General features: G+C 42.1%; 1 protein-coding gene across 1 annotated transcript in view; it reads right to left on the bottom strand.

The window, feature by feature from the left end:
* Nucleotides 1-2,185: 2,185 nt before the first annotated feature.
* Nucleotides 2,186-20,003, bottom strand: part of galnt9 (polypeptide N-acetylgalactosaminyltransferase 9) — a 146,705-nt gene continuing 128,887 nt past the window's right edge. Inside the window, exons 7-11 of the mRNA XM_074670057.1 lie at nucleotides 19,777-19,962; nucleotides 17,949-18,086; nucleotides 12,983-13,078; nucleotides 3,279-3,446; nucleotides 2,186-3,191 (exon numbers count right to left, since the gene is read on the bottom strand). Coding sequence (XP_074526158.1) covers nucleotides 3,045-3,191; nucleotides 3,279-3,446; nucleotides 12,983-13,078; nucleotides 17,949-18,086; nucleotides 19,777-19,962 — 735 coding nt within the window. The 3' untranslated portion in view covers nucleotides 2,186-3,044. The remainder of the gene's footprint in view (nucleotides 3,192-3,278; nucleotides 3,447-12,982; nucleotides 13,079-17,948; nucleotides 18,087-19,776; nucleotides 19,963-20,003) is intronic.

Here is a 20,003-nt window from a genome sequence, read left to right as displayed (position 1 = left end):
ACAATGAATCTACAAGGGTAGCTGTGCTGCAGGGCAAATAGCATCAGTATGCAAGAGTGTTTTTACATATATTTAAATGTGCCATTATGCACCAATTTAGGGATAAGTAGGCTCATTTCTGTGCAATGAGCCTCTTATTCCAGGCACAGTTAGGGAGACATGATTACCATCTGCTGGGAGTATTAATACGATATGTTACGCTCAGACTTCCCAATGATCATGAAAACAGGATCAGCTCTGGATACCATAATGATCATTTACCTTCACGTTTCACCTGGTAATAATGATATGATAACGCTAAAAGGCACTGTGCGGACCTTACAGGTCATCTTGAAATAGTCTCACTTTTATTTGCCTGTTCAAAATCCACAGTTTTAAGAGAAGCTTATCAGCACCAAAATTGGTTATTTCTAAATGCTATTCTTCAGTATCTTGGGTCAGTCAGTGAACACAAAATCGTACCAAAAATCCCTGTGACAACACTATGCAGGCTGGCAAAGTTCAGCAATGAGAACAGAGTTCTGTGGTTTCTCTGCTGAAAGTATTTTTTCATGGTGGACACTGGGGCTCAACTGCCAAGAAGAATAAGGACAGAAGACCAGAAGAAAGCTGAACAGGAGAGTGATAGAGCAGGGACTAAAACATGGGTTAACCGGTTTGTGATAATGGTCATTCCAACCCACAGTCAGCACTTATTCTGCAGTGGTCTGTTCAAACTTGAGAGTCTATGAATAAAATGAAGAGTGAGGTTACGTTAGCTCTGCTTGGTGAGGTTGGAGCTGGTAGATGAGCACTGGTAGGACATAACCAGAATTCACTAACACTACACATGACAGACGTCTCAGAGCACCAGGCTGTGATAAGGCTGCCAGGAATACACCAGATGAATCTCATGTATGCCTCCACCCTGTTACGTGATGACTGCATTTGTCAACTCACATTTGTCAAAGAACTTTGCAGGACGGCCAGACAGCTTAAGTCATGAGACCAAGGAGTTCCTGAGCTTCCCAATCCATTGACACTCTACTTGTTCAAGCTTGGCTGTAGAATCTTAAACCTGCTGGCTCTGCTCATTATTTCAGTTTGTTGTTGTCCTCAAACTACAATCTGTGACAGGGCGTCCGATTAAAGTTCAGATTGGGTTCCGTCTTGTCCCCACAGAGTCTTGATGTCATTATAATTAAGGGATCATTCACGCTGTTTAACACACAAGAGCTCTTTTTACACATGAAAGAGAGTTTATTTTTCTTTGCACAAGCTGCTTTATGATAGCTCAGTCCAGGCAGTGAGCTGGACAAACTGAAATCTGTATTAGGTGTCATGAACAGACATAAATCCGCCACACACAGATGAGAAGTGTCCTTCCTCACAGTCCGCTCTTCATCTGTAAAAGTGAGCAGAATTGAGCTGTGTCAGGATGATTGTGCACCGCGCAGCTCCTCACAGCAGGGGTTGGAGAAACAGATATGGGGGACAAAGGTGCACACTTCAGGGTGCTGTTAGAGGTTTCAGTCCTTTCTCAGTGAATACTCCCAATCCATTTTTTACCTGTGATCAATTCACTTATCTATGTTGCTTCTGCTTTGATTTGTGGATATTGCTCTGGTCTTCACCACTGCAGCACACATTAAACCTTGTTTCATACTTCACATCCTCCAAGAGCTTTTGTGTTTCTTGTCAACACGAAACACACAAGCGTCAAACATTGCTTCTAAATCCAGAGCTTGTAAAGCAGGAGAACAGAGCAGAAAATGCCAGAGTTGTTATTAAATTTCATATAATGGCTGTCATTCAAAGAAATGTGTTACATAAAAGAAGAAGCGTGTGGGCGTCTTTCAAACAAGTTTGATATTTAAGTTTGAAAAGGTGTCAAAAGAAACTTTCGTGACTTTCTTTTCCAAACTGACACATTTTTGGCTGGACTTGAAGAGAAAGAGAGAGAGAGTGGATGAGGTTGTTTTTTCTTTTCTTTTGGGAGGAATAACTGGAGAGCTCTCAGGTTCTTTCTGCAGACCTGTTAGTGGGCGGGCTGGAACAGTCACAGCACACGGGGCCACGGACCTGACGGAGGCTCAGGGTGGTTGAGAGTGCAAGCAAAACAAAAGGCAGAGAAAGACTTGGGTCTTAATTCTTCATAAAGCAGCAGAGGTGACGAGAAAGAAAAGGCAGAAAAGTGGCTCATCATAAAAATGATTTTATTATCCTAATTGTTATCAGAGGACAGATATCAATTCTTCACTTTTTACAATATATTACTATCATTAGACTGATTTATACATTGTTTTATATATTAATAACTTTCAAATAATTTTGTACATGCTTCTGGGACATTCCCTGGTCAGAATGAGCAGAAAAAATGAGGAAAAAGGCACATGATTGCTCCCGTCCACAGTGAGCAATACAGTCCAAAGAAACAAAGAGCTGTAGGTCTGTGAGCACAGCTTGATCCTCTCAGGTGATGAGCAGCCCTCTCCCACGATGATCGCACATCCTGTCAGGGCAGCGCAATAAGTCCAAAGCCGTTTGAGCCCAAAATAATCGCTCTGATGTTGCAACTGACAGCAATCATTTTCTTTTGATTTGTTCAAATGCACTCTGGAAAAAAACCCACACACACTTGCTCACACGCACACTTTGTCATGTCTTGAAAGGTCTGAGTTTTACAGTAAAAAGAAAAGAATTACGAGGATCTCGAGCGGCCTTCGGGGGCTACAGTCGAGTTTCATGTTTCTCTGTTTTATACATGTAGCTGAATGTCAGGAATGTCCGTCGTTTCAGAGCTGCTCGTTTTAAGGTCTCTGTGAATGCACGGCTCAGTCGAACATGTGAGTTGATCTCATTCAGCATTAGAAATCTCTGCGGCCTGAGAGGGAGCTGTGTGTGTGTGTGTGTTTGTGTGTGTGTGTGTGTGTGTCGCAGTCTGATGTGTGAAATACCACACACTAACACCACTGCTCCACGCTCCTCTCTGAGCCGTCCACAGTTAGAGATCCAACTGCGACTTGAAGCTCTGCCCAAATTGTCTCAGTGGTTGTTTTCTGGCTTCAGTGCCTCGGATGCTTAATCCAGTTTCGTATCATCCACTTCTGACCCGAGCACCTTTGGACCACCAGGCGCAGGCCAAAGTTGGCATCTTTGGACATTTCAACCTCCAAGCATCGACCTGTGTCCCTGCTGATGATTGGACCATTCTGCATCAAAAGCACAAAGAAAACAAACAGTTGGCAATCATCCTCAGAATAACTCATATATTTGAATCGCATCACAGCGTTGTTTACCTGTGTGAAGTCCCACAGTCTCTGAGAAACCCTCGAAACTGCTTCACATTTTTTTAGCCTGGGAGTTCGTCCCCTGCCATCATCCACCAGGCATTTTGTGTCAGGCAGGAAGGTGGTTGACCCCAGAGGTCCCAGCTGAAGCAGACCCTCTGTGGAGTAGCGAGCAAGCTGCAAAACGGGAACACAAATGTACAACAGGTGTTAGCAGGCAGCAAGCGTAACATCAGAGACCACTTGACTTCTTAACAAGCAGCTCAGCATCAGCAAAACAAAAAATGTAAAACAGGATATGTTAATGTGCTTCAAGGGAGGAAACAAATGTTTCCAGAGAAACAGTTCAACAGTTTTGTCCTTCACACACAGCAGAATGCAAGAGGTGGAATTAAATATGCATTTCTGTGTTTCTTCAGCTTGATTGGTCCTTTAAAGGGTTTTCTGCTTCTTCATATTCTAAAAATGGATTTAAAGTATCAATGCTGTTTGTTCAAGCTAAATGTGCAAATTTAAAACCTCTACAAACATGCATTTGTACAACATATACATGTTGTGGAAATTCCTGAATCTATAAATTGATCAAAATGCTCCATTCTAAAAATACCATGAGATCTTCACCAGATCAAGACTTGCTGAAACAATGAGATCAACGCATAGGGATCTTCTGATTGGTTCATGACACATTGGAAGGGCAGGCAGCCAACGCCAAGGTCTGGCCATTGCCCCACCACCTACAGGCCCCCAGAAGGCTTGTCAATCAAGGAGAAAGGGGTTTGTGGAGTCAGGAGACTGAGGGTCCATTCACACAACAACGGTTTTAAGGTGAAACACAAAAGTTGTTGTGTTTCAGCCTCATGTTTACACGGAAACGGCATTTCGCTGACCTAAAACACAAACTTTTGAAAGCGGCCTCTAGAGTGAGATATTTCTGAAATGCTGCCGACACCATCGCCGTGTAAACAGTAAGCTGGCGTTTTCAGTGGAAACGCTGACGTCACACTCCGCTTCGCTCTGGCACATACAGCAGTGTAACAGTACCGTTGCAAACTACCATGTTGTGCTTGTGCTGCTCCATCTGCTGACTGCCTTCATACAAAATGTGCATCTGTTGCTTTACTTTTGCTCTTAGTATTCCCCAATACACCAGATGACTGGCCTAACTCTACTTTGGTGGAGATCTCCCAAAAGAGGCTTCCGTAAAAGACAGTTATAGCGCCGACCATAGGCCTGGCATGTTTACTACAGTGTTTTAAGTCCCTTGGTGTTTCTGTGTAAAAACAGATTTTTTTCTCTTTGTTTAAGTGTTTTAGCGTTGTCGTGTAAACAGGGCCTTAAAGAGACAGCAGCTAAGACGTATTGTTTCAGACAGAGGCTGAAATAAGGGTTTTCTAAAATAAACAGTGAGAAGCTGTAAGTAATGTATAAGTACCACAGGGATACCAGGGGGACAGTATGAAGCCTAAAAAAGATAATGCCTCTTTAATAGGGAGAGGAAGAATTAAATTTGTTTCTCATTTTCTTTCACGTTTCACTGTGTTTTTGTGGTTTAGATTTGTGTTTTGATTTGCTTGAGTGGAAAATACTGCTATTCTTTTACTGTTCAATTGAGGCTGACTGTTGCCCAACTTTTTAGGAAAACTGAAAATACTGACAGCCTGGTATGAAAGATGTCAGTCTTCATTGCTCATGTATTTCCAGATGACAACGAAATATACTATAAGAAAGGCAGTGGCAGCACACAGTGGAGCTGTGTACCAGGCAGCACAGTTATGCCTTCAACCCACAAATTGTAATGTGGTTAAAGTCTCTGTGACATCATCCATTTGTTTCTGATACACAGTTTTGATGCCTATCATCGGAGGCCACTTTGGAAATGCTGACCTTGACTAAACTTTGGATGATGAGGATGAGGATGAGGTAAAAAGTCGGCCTCTTGCCTCTATGTTGGTAGCTACAGGGTGCTTGTCTGTCAATTAAGTCAGACATGATTTTGAATTGGCCCAAAATGTCCTTTTTTTTACCTGCTGTATGTTTGTGGTTTCTGGTGTTTCTGAAACCAGCCTTACAAAGAACTTAAGTTTTTCAAACATTTACATAGGCTTCATTCTTTAGGTACAAAGATGAATTTTAGAAGAAGTTTTGCAAGATTTTGGTCTCAACTCATTTAAATGACTTGTCACTTCTTTCTGACTTCCTACATTTAAAGATGCCAGACTGTCTTTTCTTATTCCACGTCACTTTAAGAACTCTTCTCACAGCCTTCCATGGAAACCACAGTGAGCAGCTCATTAAGGCTACAACATTCCCCCAAACCAAAACCTGATCCCTCACTGTTTAATCCTGCACATGAAAGACTCCGTCAGATAAGTATCTATTACGCAAGGATACAGTAGAGATAGCATTTATTATTTATAGGAGTGATCCTCACTGAAAAATGAGATGCCAGAGATAGGGGGTCTTTAGTACGACAGCGGCCCTGCTTTGAGGGACACACTCACACACACACACACATGCACGCACACACAGTCTCCTGTTAAAGCAGAGAGGAGGCAGCTTTGTTATGTTACTCACAGATCTGGGAGAATCAATGTAACAGAAAGCCTCAGTTTCCAGACGGCTGAAAATGCTCTATTGATGCAAAAACATGCTACATCCTCTTCGGTTTGCTCCGTCAGAAAATCTTTAACAATAGATTTTTTTCAGGGAACGTGATCCTATCTGTCTCAAATGTTCAGGAGACCTTTAACAATGAATTCTCTGAGGGTTTGACTCCGAGCAGAAGATGAAGTAACGACTTTGAACTGCATTACATGAGAAGATCCTCCTGACAACAAAGATGTAGACACTTGCTAATAAAGCATGATGGGAAACATAGTTCCAGCTAAAGAAGTGTTCGTTATCCTTCCATCTGGATCAAACTTTGTCAGAAACCCCTTTTCCACCCAACTGGTGCTGATGTCAGTCCCAGGCCAGTGCCTGACTAAGCACTGGTTCTTTGTGTTTCCACAGACAAAGAACTATCTCCAGGTGCTCAGAACTGGTGCTTAGCAAGCACCAACTCTTTGCTGGGCCAGAGCTAAGCACTGACTACGTGGGGGCCAGGAAATACAGTGATCAACAATCAGCATGACAAACAGAAATTTTAAAAAGAAATGCTGCTGCTGCTGGGCGAGTCGTCCATTGTTTTGTTAGGGTTTACTCATTCATAATTTGGCTAAATTAAAGCATGAGTGTCTTGCCTAGATCAGGTCTATACCCTGTTAATTTATTTAACAGACTAAATTGCCTTATGTTATTTATCATTCTTAAAAAGAAAAGCTGCTGAGTGGGTCGTCTGTTTTGTTTGCATTCATAACTTGAACTGGAGGAGAAATTAAAGCAGCAATGCACAGTCTTTTATAGATCAGGTCTATACCTTATTTTGAATAAACAGACTAAACAGCCATGTGTTTTCTTATTTACATGACCGGGTGTTACATTTCCTTCATGTTCATGCGTTCATATTTCTCCCCTGCTCTGTGTTGCACACAGCAGAGATCTGCTTCGATTACAGACATACAAACACATTTGCGCACACACACACACACACACACACACACACACACACACACACACACACACACACACACACACACACACACACACACACACACACACACACACACACACACACACACACACACACACACACACACACACACAAAGAGAAAGAGAGGGATGAGCATACTCCGCGTAGCAGACAGTTGGAAACAAGTAATGTTACACAAATCTCTTCCTAGCTCACAACTAGGCCGCCAACACCGTCTTCCCCCAGTGGTTACCTATGCAGTGGCGTACTGATGTTTTACATTGGCTGAATGATGTGGGTCCGACTTGGCTCTTTGCCCATGAAAAACCAAACCAGTTCCTAAAAAGAACATGATTTGAACAAACTAAGCACTAGCACCAGCACTAGCACTGAATGGAGCACTGGTGGAAAAGGGGTAACAGAGAACTTCTGAGCCTGTGATGAGAAAGCAGAGCTGCAGGAGGCCTGCGTGGGTGTAGCTCCTGGGTAGAGAAGTGAAAGCAGGTGTTTTTTTAGTGCAATGTTCTGCCCCAAAGAGCCGCTCATAACTAATAGACAAAAAATGATGCACCACCTGCTGTGTCACTCAAAGTTCACAGGAGCTGGCTGATGATCATCTAGTGTCAGACAAAACTTCAGAAATTTCAAACTTTACTGTAAACAATGACTTCACACTTCTTCCTTGCTCTCAAGGTGGCAGCCTAAAGGTTGCTTCTACAAGCTGTCTAAGTGAGAATTAAATTCTGTTTCTCTGTTTTTGTTTCTGTGCAGGGTTGAAACACTCTAAGCAGATTTATCCACGGTGTAAACTATGACTGGGCAGAAGAAAGCGCTGAAATAATCCCCACTAATACCTGTTTACCGCTCAGTCTGGCAGCCTTTTATAGACTAATACTTTCAAAATGGGACCATAACAAATAATTAACGCAAGGAAATGATTCTGCCAAGCCAATTAACCTGCGCCTCATGAAGCAGCATGAGACGCTCCATTGCTTTCCTGGCGTGGAGAAAGTTTTGCAGTAACTGTCTGGAGGTCAAGCTAATCACAAGTTTTTTAACTGGCTCATTAGCCGTGCAGCGTTGTGACCATGTCAGTGTAAGATGGAGTGCTTGTAAATTGTCTTGGATTGTAATCTCTACATTTCTACCTTTGCTGTACCTCCCTCCACAAAGAACTTTAGAGAAATACTTAAAGAGGGCCTCAGCTCTGGAAGCAGCTCCATCAGCACCATCTCCTTATGGAACAGAGGACTCTGAGTAAACACAAAGGAGGGGACTTAGGAGGAGACTTTAGAGGCCCTCAAGAGGCGTGTGCTATGCTGAGGAGTCCATCGGCACCATGCACACTCCAGAGCAACACATAGCTGGGATTCCTTATAAGAGGTAAACAAGAATGTTCAGTTAATAGACCCAGACTGAAGTCATGCATTAGGATTTGAAGGAAATCTGCAGACAGACCACAGGAGCAAGAGCAGCACTTGGTCTGATGTTACTTTTTTAAACTATTTTAATACTTGAAATAGGGAAGAAAGAAGAAAAACTTCATATTTGGAGGCATTCTTAAAAATTTAAGCCGTCATATCGACAGTGAAATGATCCTCCACTGAGCAATGAGACTAAAGATGAGATCCATGGCTCTTTGAAGGAGCCAGATATTGAGGAGCCACTTCTTTCAGAGAGCCGTTCAAAAGACTGACTTCTTGTTATCAAGTGGCAACCTCCAGTCTAACAGTATGGAAACAATGCAGAAAAGCTGAATTTTTTTTTTTTTGGGGGGGGGGCTCTAACTAAGCAGTTTAGAAGATATTAAGAACGTGAGTTTGAGGTACAGCTCGGCTGATTGACAGGCATGCTTCTGCACTCACACTCACTATTTTTGAGTGCAAAAGTGCGTTCACACTGACAGTATGGAAAAACGCAGTGCACTTTGATTTCTCAGCTTCTCAGCTTCTCAGTTAGTGCACTCAAAATAATCGAAAAGTTGAGTGTTTCAAACAGCAAGCCTCTGAAAACTCAGGCTTGGTGTTTACATGGCAACAGTGGCGGCGGAGTTTCAGAAAAATTCCACTCTGGAGGCTGTTTTTTAAAGTTTCTGTTTTAGGTTAACTACAATGCCATTCCTGTGTAAATAAGAGGCTGAATTGCAACACTTCTTTTGCGTTCCATCCTAAAACTATTGTCGTGTAAACAGCCCCTCTAATGGATTTCATTAATTGCTCACATGAAGACAGCGTGGGCAATTTGCATATAAGGACGGCTCACGAAGGAACCTCTCACAACTCCTGTTCTCATTGCTCATTTAAAAGTCATTCAAATGACTTACACCTTCCTTGCATCACACCTCTCAAGCAGACTTCCCCTTTACAACAGGCAGCATTACAAAAACTGAAATCTAATAAAGTGTTTATGTCCTATTTCAAGTAAAAAAAATGTCTATGAGGCTTAATATGAGCCACATTCACTTGTTAAGTTCAGAAAATGTCTATTAATTGTTTAGTAAGCCTAGTACGACAACTTTTATCTTAAAAAAGACATACACATTTAAAGGCTCCCCTTACGATCAAAGCCAGCAAATGCCCGATTATCTGATGACATCATGTATGATTTTCCTGGTGTGTTCAGAGTGATTTCTGTTGGTATTGGTCTGGCCGCTTGGAAGGCCTCCAATTCAGTGATCGTAGATAATGAACATGTTTAATGTTTGTGACTAAAAATCCTGAAGTGTGTGGGGCCCTCTGAGAGGAGCCGAGCAGGTACAGCATGTAAGGTCACCACACACCGGTACCGGAGCAAAGCCAATCAAGACATGAGCTGACTCGGCTAACTGACTGAAGAGGAAGGAACTCTATCTGTAATACTTAAAACGACTTTACTCACCTCCAACTCGCATTGTTATTCATACAGCCCATAGCCCTGCCATCTCCACAACCTTTTCTATAAGCCCTTTTCTTTCGTGTGTGTTTTTTTTAAATTCTAGAGTCCGAAAACAAACATCTTTGCTTTTTCCCATATGTCTGTCATGTTTGTTTACACAGAAGTCACGTTTTACTACCTGTGATTTGGGATACTGAGCGTGAAGAAGCTGAAGCCCTGCTGAAGAATCTGTTAGTGTGTGATGTCCTCCAAGAGCAGAATACACACTGTAAGATCAGGAGAGAGAAATCTTGTGCGATCTGTCTTTTGTTATCATCAAGTGTGTGGTCTCTAAATGTGTAAAGTTTTGGAGAATCCTGTAATGTGTACCAGCCTTAAGTTGAGTAAAAAAGTCAAAATAAATTGAATGCACAGTAGCATAGCCTTGTACTTATATACTTATATTTAGCCAACAGATAAAAAAGGTAGACTACTTATGAGCACATATTGCTGCTTCCTAACTGTGCACCATCACAGGTACCTTTGTAACCCTGACTTAGCCATCTGGGAATCTAGCAACAACAACAACAACAACAAAAGTGGAAAACAGATCAAACATTTTCTATCTGCATGGTTTTATATTTAAATTTAACCACTTTTTGCATATTCTTTGACAATAATACATTAAATGGATAACCCCCACTTTGGGGACTTAGAAAAAAATCTTGAATGGACCAGATTTTGGGACAGTATTTGTTCATTTTTCAGGTTGCAGGTTGCAGGCTCCAGTCTCGTCAGTTTACAAGAGGTTAAAACCTCACTGTCGGTGATTTCAAGTTACTGTCTGTATCTCTTGGCAAATCCAAGTAAATATGACAGGAAACAATATTTTTCTGCATTTATTCTACCAACGCCTACACAAACATCAGACTGGGCAGTGCTCTGGACATATTTGATGGAAATTACAGATAGTGGTTGTGCATTCTTTATTAAATTGAGCTTAGATGATACCTCTCACTGCATGAGAGCATCAAGCAGAGGAGAAACATGCCAGAGATGCAGAGCCAGCAGAGATTTATCATTCATTTATCAAAAGCTCCACTCAGACTTATTCTGGCTAGTTAAATGTTGACATATGCAAAAGGAGCAACAGTTTAAATGCAAAAGTAAAATTGCACTATCCCTGCAAATTAAAACGTGTTTCTGCTTACATTAATGTGGGCCATCAAAATGAAGCAAAGCTTCAAACTCATCTTCGTTTGTTTGTTTCCCCCCTGGGGTCCAGGATTAAAAGAGGCAGTGGAGCTTTACATTACTGGACCCCTGTGAGGAGAATGAAGCTGAAATGCTGCAGAGCTGCCGGCCTCCCTCATGTCACAAATAATGAACGTGTCACTCACCAGCAAGAGGAGCCGCTATGAAAGCAGGGGTATGTAAGAGAAGTGATGCGGGAAGAGCATTTGCATGATTTGTTTTCAGGGTAACGTATTAGTTTCACAGCATGAGGAGGAATTAGAAACACAAAAACAGGACTGCGTCTCTTCCACCCACAGCACCATTTATTTCACTGTTCAAATAAATAAAGCAAATTGTTGTTTCGAGCATGCTTTTTATTTTTGTCTGTTTTTCAACAATCTTCCAACATTTAAATGTAACAACACGCTTTATCACCTGAGTGGCCCTGTGGCCCAGTGTTTCCATTTGAACAGCTTTAAATGTGGATGTGACAATGTCTACTAAGTGAAACAGGATTGTCCTCAGACTGACTGAGAGATTTGCTGGGTGATACTTAAAGAGGACAACTCTGCTGAAATTGGTGGATTTTTGTTATTTAGTTCAATGTTGGCAATTAAAGTGAGCATTTGGAACAAAATATCACCAATTATGAGCGCTTTGGTTAGGCTGTGAAGTCTGTTTTGCTTTTTGTTATTTGGCAGAAAGACAAACTTAAAAAGACCTTGTAGAGAATGCACTCACTTACACACGAATGAGTATCAGTAAAGACTGCTGTGATGATACATACTGGCTGGTGTTTCATTTTGTTTGACTGACTGATCTTTGTGATAATTAAATGAGACGGGAGGAGAGAAGCAGCTCCGTAATGTTCTCTCAGAGGGAAAAAATGACACATTTCCAGAACCTGCAGCGTCAAGCTTTATTACACGAGTGGACGTAGGTATATACAACATTTATTATTAAAATAACACTCTCACTAAACATTATCAAAATTATTATATTTTCACTTAAGGAGACTGTGCTTTTTGTAGGCTTCGTACTGTCTCTCTTGTGCCCCCGAAGTAGCTTAACATGATTTACATCTCAAATAATTCTCTAAATTTTCTCCCACTGTGGTTTTAGAAAACCCCAATTTCAGCCTCTGTCTAAAACATGTCGTTTTAGCTGCTGTCTCTTTAAGGCTCCGCTCCACAAACCCCATTCCTCTGATTGGCCAGCCCTCTGGAGGCTTGTTGGGGGCAGACTTAGGCAGACCTAGGTGTTTAAGGCCCTCCCCCTTCAAAGCATCATGAAAAAGGTACAACTTCCTCATGTCATGACATCATTATTGCACCATGTTGGTGAAGATCTCATACTACTTTAAAAAAGGACTGTTTGGAGCCATTTACAGATAGATTTGGGGACTTCCACACTGTGAACATGTAAAGGTGTAAAATTCTGCTTGCGATAAGTATGAACACACAGCATTGTTACTTTAGCATGTTAAAGTACAGTTAAGCACAAAACTCCCCCTTTAATGCTGGTTTAATGTACAATGGTTTTGTCCACCCAACCCTGCTTCAAGACTTACCTTTTTTAGCTGAACTCATGTTGTTCCCAAATGTAGATTTCACAGTTTTTTTATGACCATCTCATGCAGCTGCTGTTAGGTAACATATTGAAACCAGCCCTCAGTGTGTCTTACTTCTTTACTCTTCAGCTGGGATGTGTTTATTTTTATTAGCCATATAGTTTTATGAAATGAGATATATTCAGCTCTGTTTCTTCCACCACTTAATGTTTATAATTCAAGGATGGAGGAGAGAGAGAGAGGATTACTTTTAGCAAATTAAGTCGAGGAGAGTCCTCTGATGTTAAAATGCAATATGTGATGGTTTTCAAACTCAAGTATAAGGATTCATATCTACAAAAAACTAATTCAGAAACGGAACTTTGGCGTAAACATAATTTACTGGCTGACCCAAAGTTCAACCGACTCAACTGCATGACTGCAAGATGAAAATGATTACATCATGAACAAAGCTGAAACCTGAGTTAATAAGTCTGCTCTGACCTGAGAGGACATGCCGTGACAGGGGTACAGGATGGCTTTGTCGTCGTCCTCTGAGCCCTGGTCCAAGCAGTACCCACTGGCTTTACTGTTCCTCACCTGGAAAGAAACACACAAGATTAATAAAGATAATACAAAACCAAGCAGACAGGATAAAGGGTCCTTGCATCTAATGGAGGGGGTCTACCACTCTGCCAGGTTTATAGCTCGGTGGGGACTGAGGTCTTTGTTTGGGACATCAGCATCAAAAAGATCTACTAGTGAGTTTAGGAAGTTGGAGACCCCATGTTAAGGCCTTGTGCACATTTAGCCGGGTATTTTCAAAGACAAATTCACCGCCTCATTCGTTTTTGAAATACTTTCATTCGCACGCACCAGGAAAATCTGCCGATGAGTGCTGCTCCAAGCCCGCCAAACCCACATTTGTCGATATTTTGCAGATGTGAAACCTGTGCCAGCTGGTAAAAGGAACCCCCATCCAGTTGTGATGTTTGAGAACCAAAAACCCCAGTGTTTCCCAGTGTCTACACAAACCATGAAACCAGAGTTTTCCAAAATCTTCACTTTGGACGGGGTTTCCAGAAAAAAAGATTTTAGAGACGTAAAACTACGGTTTGGTGTGGATGACAGGCCTAAGCATACAAAAATACATGCAGTTTCCCAGATACTTGGCTATGTTTGAACATGGTCTAACATGGACTTAGGTGGGTGCATGGGAGTTGTGGCTCATGTGTGCCTGGAACAGTGACTGTACAAGAGCTTAACTACAAAAACTTATGATATAGAAGGCAGACGACCTAGTGATACAAGCCTTCAGGTTTTGTTGGCCCTACCTCGTCTAATGCACCAAATAATAAGGGGAAAATGTCATCACTGGTTATGGAAACAGAATCATAAATGAGGGAGAAGTACAGGGGCCAGTGGTCTGCGGGGCCACGATCAGACTGCAGAAGCCTCAGCGTTGGCAGGCGTCTTCAAGGTTGTCAAAGAACTTCCAAGTGGCAAGGAGAGGGTTGGAGTTTTTACAAAATGCCTCTCCAGCACCATATCAAGGCTGTGGAGAGACGGCGATGTGGCAGACCAGAGCAGTTTCCATGCCGAAAGAAAGTCTGTCTAACTCACATTTCTCAGCCTTAAAACAGCTCCAGTCAAACTCTTAGTATTTCAGGATTACTTGGGAACACAGGAGTTTCTCTCCCCTCTTCAGAGAGTCAAACATAGTTCCAGTTGGTTTCAACACCTTCAGGGCTGTGCGTTGCCACTGAGTCCATTTGTTGTATTCACAGGCAGGATCTCAAAAGAGGCCTTCCGTCTGGGAAATCTATCTCTGGTTATTGCAGATAATGGGATTCTGGCTACATCTAAACCTGACCCCCAGCTGCAGCTGAGTGTGGAGGGGTCTGGAATGAGTCATCAGAAAGGCCATGCTTATTTGCTGTGAACACGGTGGCTTGTCCCCACCTGGGACGCAGTGCGAACAGACAAACTGCCTCAGCATAGGCAATAGAGCGAAAATGTACCAGTGTGATATGATGAAGAGGGAGCCAGAAGGCAAAGCTTTTGATTTTGGTAAGAAGATCCCATCTGAGACTTAACATTTGCTGGGGGGATTTATTGATCTTCTCTGGCCTGGGAAAACCTCTGGATCTCTGGAGAGACTCGAAAACCCAGCAGGGTGGAGGAACGCCTCGCTTCAAACCTCCAAGAAAACTGGAAGAAAATGAATGGCAAGAGTTGCCTGTGCAATAACAAACGGAAGATGCTTAATTATTTATTTGGACACATATTTATCTGTTTAATAAGAAGATCTAGATGAATTTCCCATCTGTTCATTGAGGGTAGGTCCACTCCGAAGCCTATAAACATGCTGAATTTGGGCTTGAATAGTTTTTAGCATCAACCCTTAAAAATAAAGTTGTTACTGAAGAAGTTTCCATCAGTGAATACCTGAATACAAATCAGTCCCTGTCATCATGTCGCGTTGTCCCCTGTCTTGTAAATTCATGCAGTCTTGTTTCTCCATACAGAGACCGGTCCCTGTTCTACCCGTCCTCTGCCTCCAGGCCTCCAGACCGTGGTGTGCATAGAACTTTACTTCTATGTGATTTGAATGCATACAGCTTTATTTCCAGGTTGTGACATATCTATCATGTGCTGTTGTCAGGGAAGGTTCCACTCGGCTGGTCTGGTCAGCACGGCCGAGCGCGGCGCTGATGCTCGGTGACAGATGAGACTCACTCCTCCTGCGGCAGCTCTGTGGCAACACAAGGCTTGTCGACAGATCTGAAATAGTGCCACTTAAGCGGCTGCCGCTCCAAGGAATCCATTAGCTGGGTGCCGGAGCCAAAGCAGGCGGCAGGGGAAACAAAGGGCAGAGGAAATTCATGCAGCTTTGATGAATCTGGAGTTTAATTTTGATGTATTCTGACACGGCGTTTGCAGAGCATATTGATTCTCCTCTGTTTTCCTTTGTTGAAATTGATAAGACAAAAAGTGGTGTGTTTCAGCAAACCTCTGAATAGTGTCTGAGTCCTGAGTGTGTTCAATTCTTCAACCTGTCATAATCCTGTTTTCTTCCCCCACTGTGCCAAGAGCAGAGCCAGGCCCAGAACAATCAAGTCAGAATGGAAAACTAATAAGTGTTTAATTAAAACTCATTCTGAGGAAATTACAGCTAATCCTGTGTGGTGATGCTGCATCGCTATAGAGACGAGGTACCTTTACCTCAGATGGCTGTTGCTGCCAAGGTATTCTGATTTGTTTAGGTGGTAATGAGTGTGGCGCAGTAACACTCTGAAGTTTAGCTGCAGTTATCAGCTTTTTATTGGACCCCTACTTAGTTTCAAAATGTATTAATTTTTTTCCCAAAACTTGTAGCGCTCCCCAAGTATATTGCATCACAAATACATCATGACTGTGGACGCAGATGTTTTGAGCTATACTGCAGCCAGCCACCAGGGGGAACAGTTTTGTGTTGACCTCACTTCTGACGCGGCAAATTGATGTCCAATTTTTTTTTGTCTATGATCACCACTCATTGGATCAGCCAACTGTTGGCTCATTTCACTCACACTGACATTAAAGACACATCTCTAACAGTACCCAGAAATCCAGCCATTCATAGATCCTATAATGTGCCATACCAAGGGAGAGAAGAGAGGTGTCTTTACAGCAGCAGGAGGAGGAATCTTTGTCCCCAGAGTTTTGGTCAGTTGTTTTTTTGTTTGTTTGTTTTTTTTAAACCCATAAAGTCTGCGGTGTGTTTGCAACCATGGGGGGAATGATATTTCTGTTCCAGACTGACTTGAATGACTGAATGAGACAAAAAATTGTGAGCACTGACAGATTCTATGACTGTATTTCTTTCTTTCTGTCTTTTTTTTTTTCATATCTCTTTTAGTGTTGATTTATGATCGATGCTGAGTTATGTTGGACTAATAAATATGCATTTATCTAAGGAGTTTAAGTTATTTGTGGATTGTTGAATTGAAAACTCAGACTGGATTTGGGGAACTTCTGGAGTAAATACATTTGTTTGTGCTTCTGTTTCCCTATGTTTGAATAAATGAAGCATTTTGATTTAATTTAATGAGTTTGGTTTAATTGTTAAATACTTTCTGTGGTTAGTTATGTCTTGTTTGTGTTCTGAAAAATGTTTGGTCTTAAATCTAGAATCTTTGTATGATTGACTGACAACCCTGACCTCAGTGTTGTTAGATTTAACCCTTAGTGTCACCTAGGGGAATGGTCAACCATTGTCACGATGTAAACAAGCAGAGGAGAAATGTACCAGATTCCTTCACACAGGTTAATTTTATATGATGTTATATTCCATATTTGAAATTTGGATTGTCCTTTGCTTGATTTTTAGGATTTCCTTGACAACTTACATCATCATAAAGGTGCCCAAGAATTTTAGCAACAGAAGCAGAGTTTAGCTCCATTCATTTAGACAAGTTAGCATTCATTTAAACTCTGAATTAAAACACAAAGAAGCATTGAAATATCTGGTTTGTTTGTGGATCGTGGACAAAAACAATACTTTATAGTCAACTTTTACTGAGTTCTGACTGTAACAAATTGAGACCTTCAGCCAAACGTCACTGATTGTCTGCTCAGTCACCAGTTCACAGGGTCACACTTTACACTGGAATGCCAGAGTCGTCTGTGGCTGTGAGCTATGAAATGTTTTCAAGGTTATGATCAAAAACAACACTTGAGAATTAATATGGAGAATCAGTGTTAATTAAAACAAGTTATATGTTTAAAGTAAGACTATGGGCTAATTAGCGATCCCAAAATGTAAATCATAATCATCAGATCTGGTGCAGTTCTCTGTGCAGACATAGTTGTTTATCTCCTCTCAGAGTTTTCTTCTCTGCTGTTTGTGAGCTGGTCTTGGACTGTGGTGGGCTTTGGTTTTATAAACACAAGTTTAAATCTTGATATTTCACAGCTGGATTTCTCCACTAAATACTTCTGTCACTGAATTCCTGTCTACTTGCTGATGTCTTTCATCCACTTAGTTATTTCAGATGAAGCTGGGAGTTGTTCACCATTCTACAAAGTGAGTCTTTTTCAATTAAAACAAGTTTTGCTTTCCTTTTTTTTTTTTTTTTTTTTTTTTTTGTGAACCCTCTAACAGTACTTCCAATGCTGTAATGAATGTGCAGTCCTAGCTGTTTGTGAACATAGAGGGGATTAGTTGAGGATTAGTTACCATTATTATGGCATTTAGACCAATCAGAATGAAGTATTTAACAAAGGTGTGTAAAATGAAAATATAGGTGATCTGTCTTGAGGTAAATAATACTGAATGGCTCCTAAAATGTTTAAGACATTTTCTGAACTTTTCACCTAAGGAATCAAAAAAAGCTGTCATCCTGAAACGCAGCACTGTGATTAAATCAAAAGATGCTGATCCAAAAAGAGTCCAAACACTAATCCTGTTGGCAGGAATATCTCTCACCTCGCCGTATGTGATGGTGTTGTTGTAGATCCTCATCTCCGGGTAGACATGTTCAAGGTACCATCGGAAACTCCGACATTGCAGCCTCTTCCTCAAGGCCAAACGCTCCGAGACATCCCCGAAATCTACCCCCGGGTTCTGTCAACATTTAGCACAAAAACAAAGACGAGGAAAAAAAACTCTTAGCCAGCGGGCACTACACCAAAGAGGCAAGTGAAAGCATAAGTGCTGAAGAAAAGGGAGATGTAAGAGTGTTGATGGGCTGTGAGGACACAACAAGCATTTAGTTAAGAGATGGATTGATCTGCCTGTCATGTGGGACCCTCATTGTTCTTTCATTAGACATGATCTGTGCTGAGCAAATCCTAATCAGCTGCTTAATTATGAGCCCTCACGGCCCGCCTGCAGTACAGAGGTGGCTTCCTAGATTGATAGGGGGGATGCCTGATAGCTGCACTGCCTGGCACTGAGGCCTGATCCTGATACACACAAAACACACACAAGCATACACACGCATACATCCCAAATCAGTATGTGCATATAGAGGACACTGCTTTAGTGTGCATGAATATGCAAATAAACAGATTCTATGCAGCAATGGAAGATTTAAACTACATGCATACGTATGAATGGGCTTCTTGTGGAAATCAATACACACTCACACACACACACACACACAGGCACATTACACAGGCAGATGATATTTCACGGCATATTTCCTTATCGTTTCCCCTCACAGTTGGAGTTACAGCCAGCTGCTGACTTTAATTCAAACATCTGTTAAAAATAAATTCTAGTGGAAAGTTTTCATTCCTTTTGTTCCGTAAAGCAACAAAAACAAATGTTTTTAATAACAGAGCGGTGCTGTTTTGTATTTTTGACTTGGGGCTTGCCATTGTTGTGAGTCATGCGGCCCTCCCCCACTAAAGTAATTGTGCTCTCAGTGGGAACCTCACAACAAGGCTCTGTGATTCTGTGTATGGGTGGGTTCGGAGGGAGGGGGGTAAAGGAGAGGTAGATAGAATAATGGCGGCGTTCGGTTTTTGTACTGTACACAAAATAACTCTGCGCCACAGGACAGCCGGGGTAATAACGTGCCATACTGCTGTGTTTGTAATTACACTGGAGAGGTGATGTGGTCTGATTGGCTACTTTGTCAAAGTTACCCCCCTCCTCCTCCACATCACGCCCTCCACACTGCACGCACACAACAGTTAGAACATTTCCCCAGTCGGCACTTCCTACCTGTTCTCTCTGAGTTTTCATGTAATGATGTCTTCGCCAGGTTTCTAGGAGCCAGGCAGGCTTCAGCCACGTACCAGACCTTAGTGTGATGCTACAGAGGGTTATTATTTTGTTTTGAGCTGCAGTGGGAATGTGTGAGTTGATTTGGGCAGAGTTGAAAGGCCTTCGCTGATGTCCTTCACTGACAATCATCCCATTCTGCATGGCTGAAGAGGCAATTAGGATTGAATATTAAACTCTTTATTAATGAAAGGAGCTGTTTATTATTTTGCAGCCCATCTTGAAAGACCCCTGAAAGCAATTAAGCTAAAGTGATGTGTATGAAAATAGACTGATTAGATATGGAGCTCCTCTCTCATCTATTTGGAGCCAGACTCCTCTGCTCCCTTGCTCTGCCTTTCCTCCGCTGCCAGTGTGAAGGTCAACCGGGATGAAATCTGAATTTTGAATTTCTATTGACTCATGTCTCTTGAGAGCGAGGCTGCATGTCTGAATGAACAAGTGAGAGGGGAAGAGAGAGGCGGGCATGGGGAGCTGAGGGATCCAGGGCGGGGAGAGCGCTCCAAGACAGAGAAAAACTTACATTCATGGGAATGTTCCAGGCCATGTAGACGTGGGATTTGTATTCATCCATCCACACCTCAGCCGCCCGCAGGGCATTGCGCTTAGCGTAGTAATCTATGTCATTGTTGTAGGGCTTCTTGGTGCGCTCGATGTGGGCCACTCTGGCACACGGCAGGACTTCCATACTCCCTCCGCACTGCCAAACCTAGACAGCAGAAGGAGAGAGGAAGCATGTTTCAATCAAAT

Source organism: Halichoeres trimaculatus, unplaced genomic scaffold, assembly GCF_033239565.1.
Source record: "Halichoeres trimaculatus isolate MK-OKI-2021-1 unplaced genomic scaffold, fHalTri1.1 fHalTri1_scaffold_5, whole genome shotgun sequence".
Classification (NCBI taxonomy): Eukaryota; Metazoa; Chordata; class Actinopteri; order Labriformes; family Labridae; genus Halichoeres; species Halichoeres trimaculatus.
Note: the sequence above shows the minus strand (reverse complement) of the source record. Positions and strands in the feature narration are given on the sequence as shown.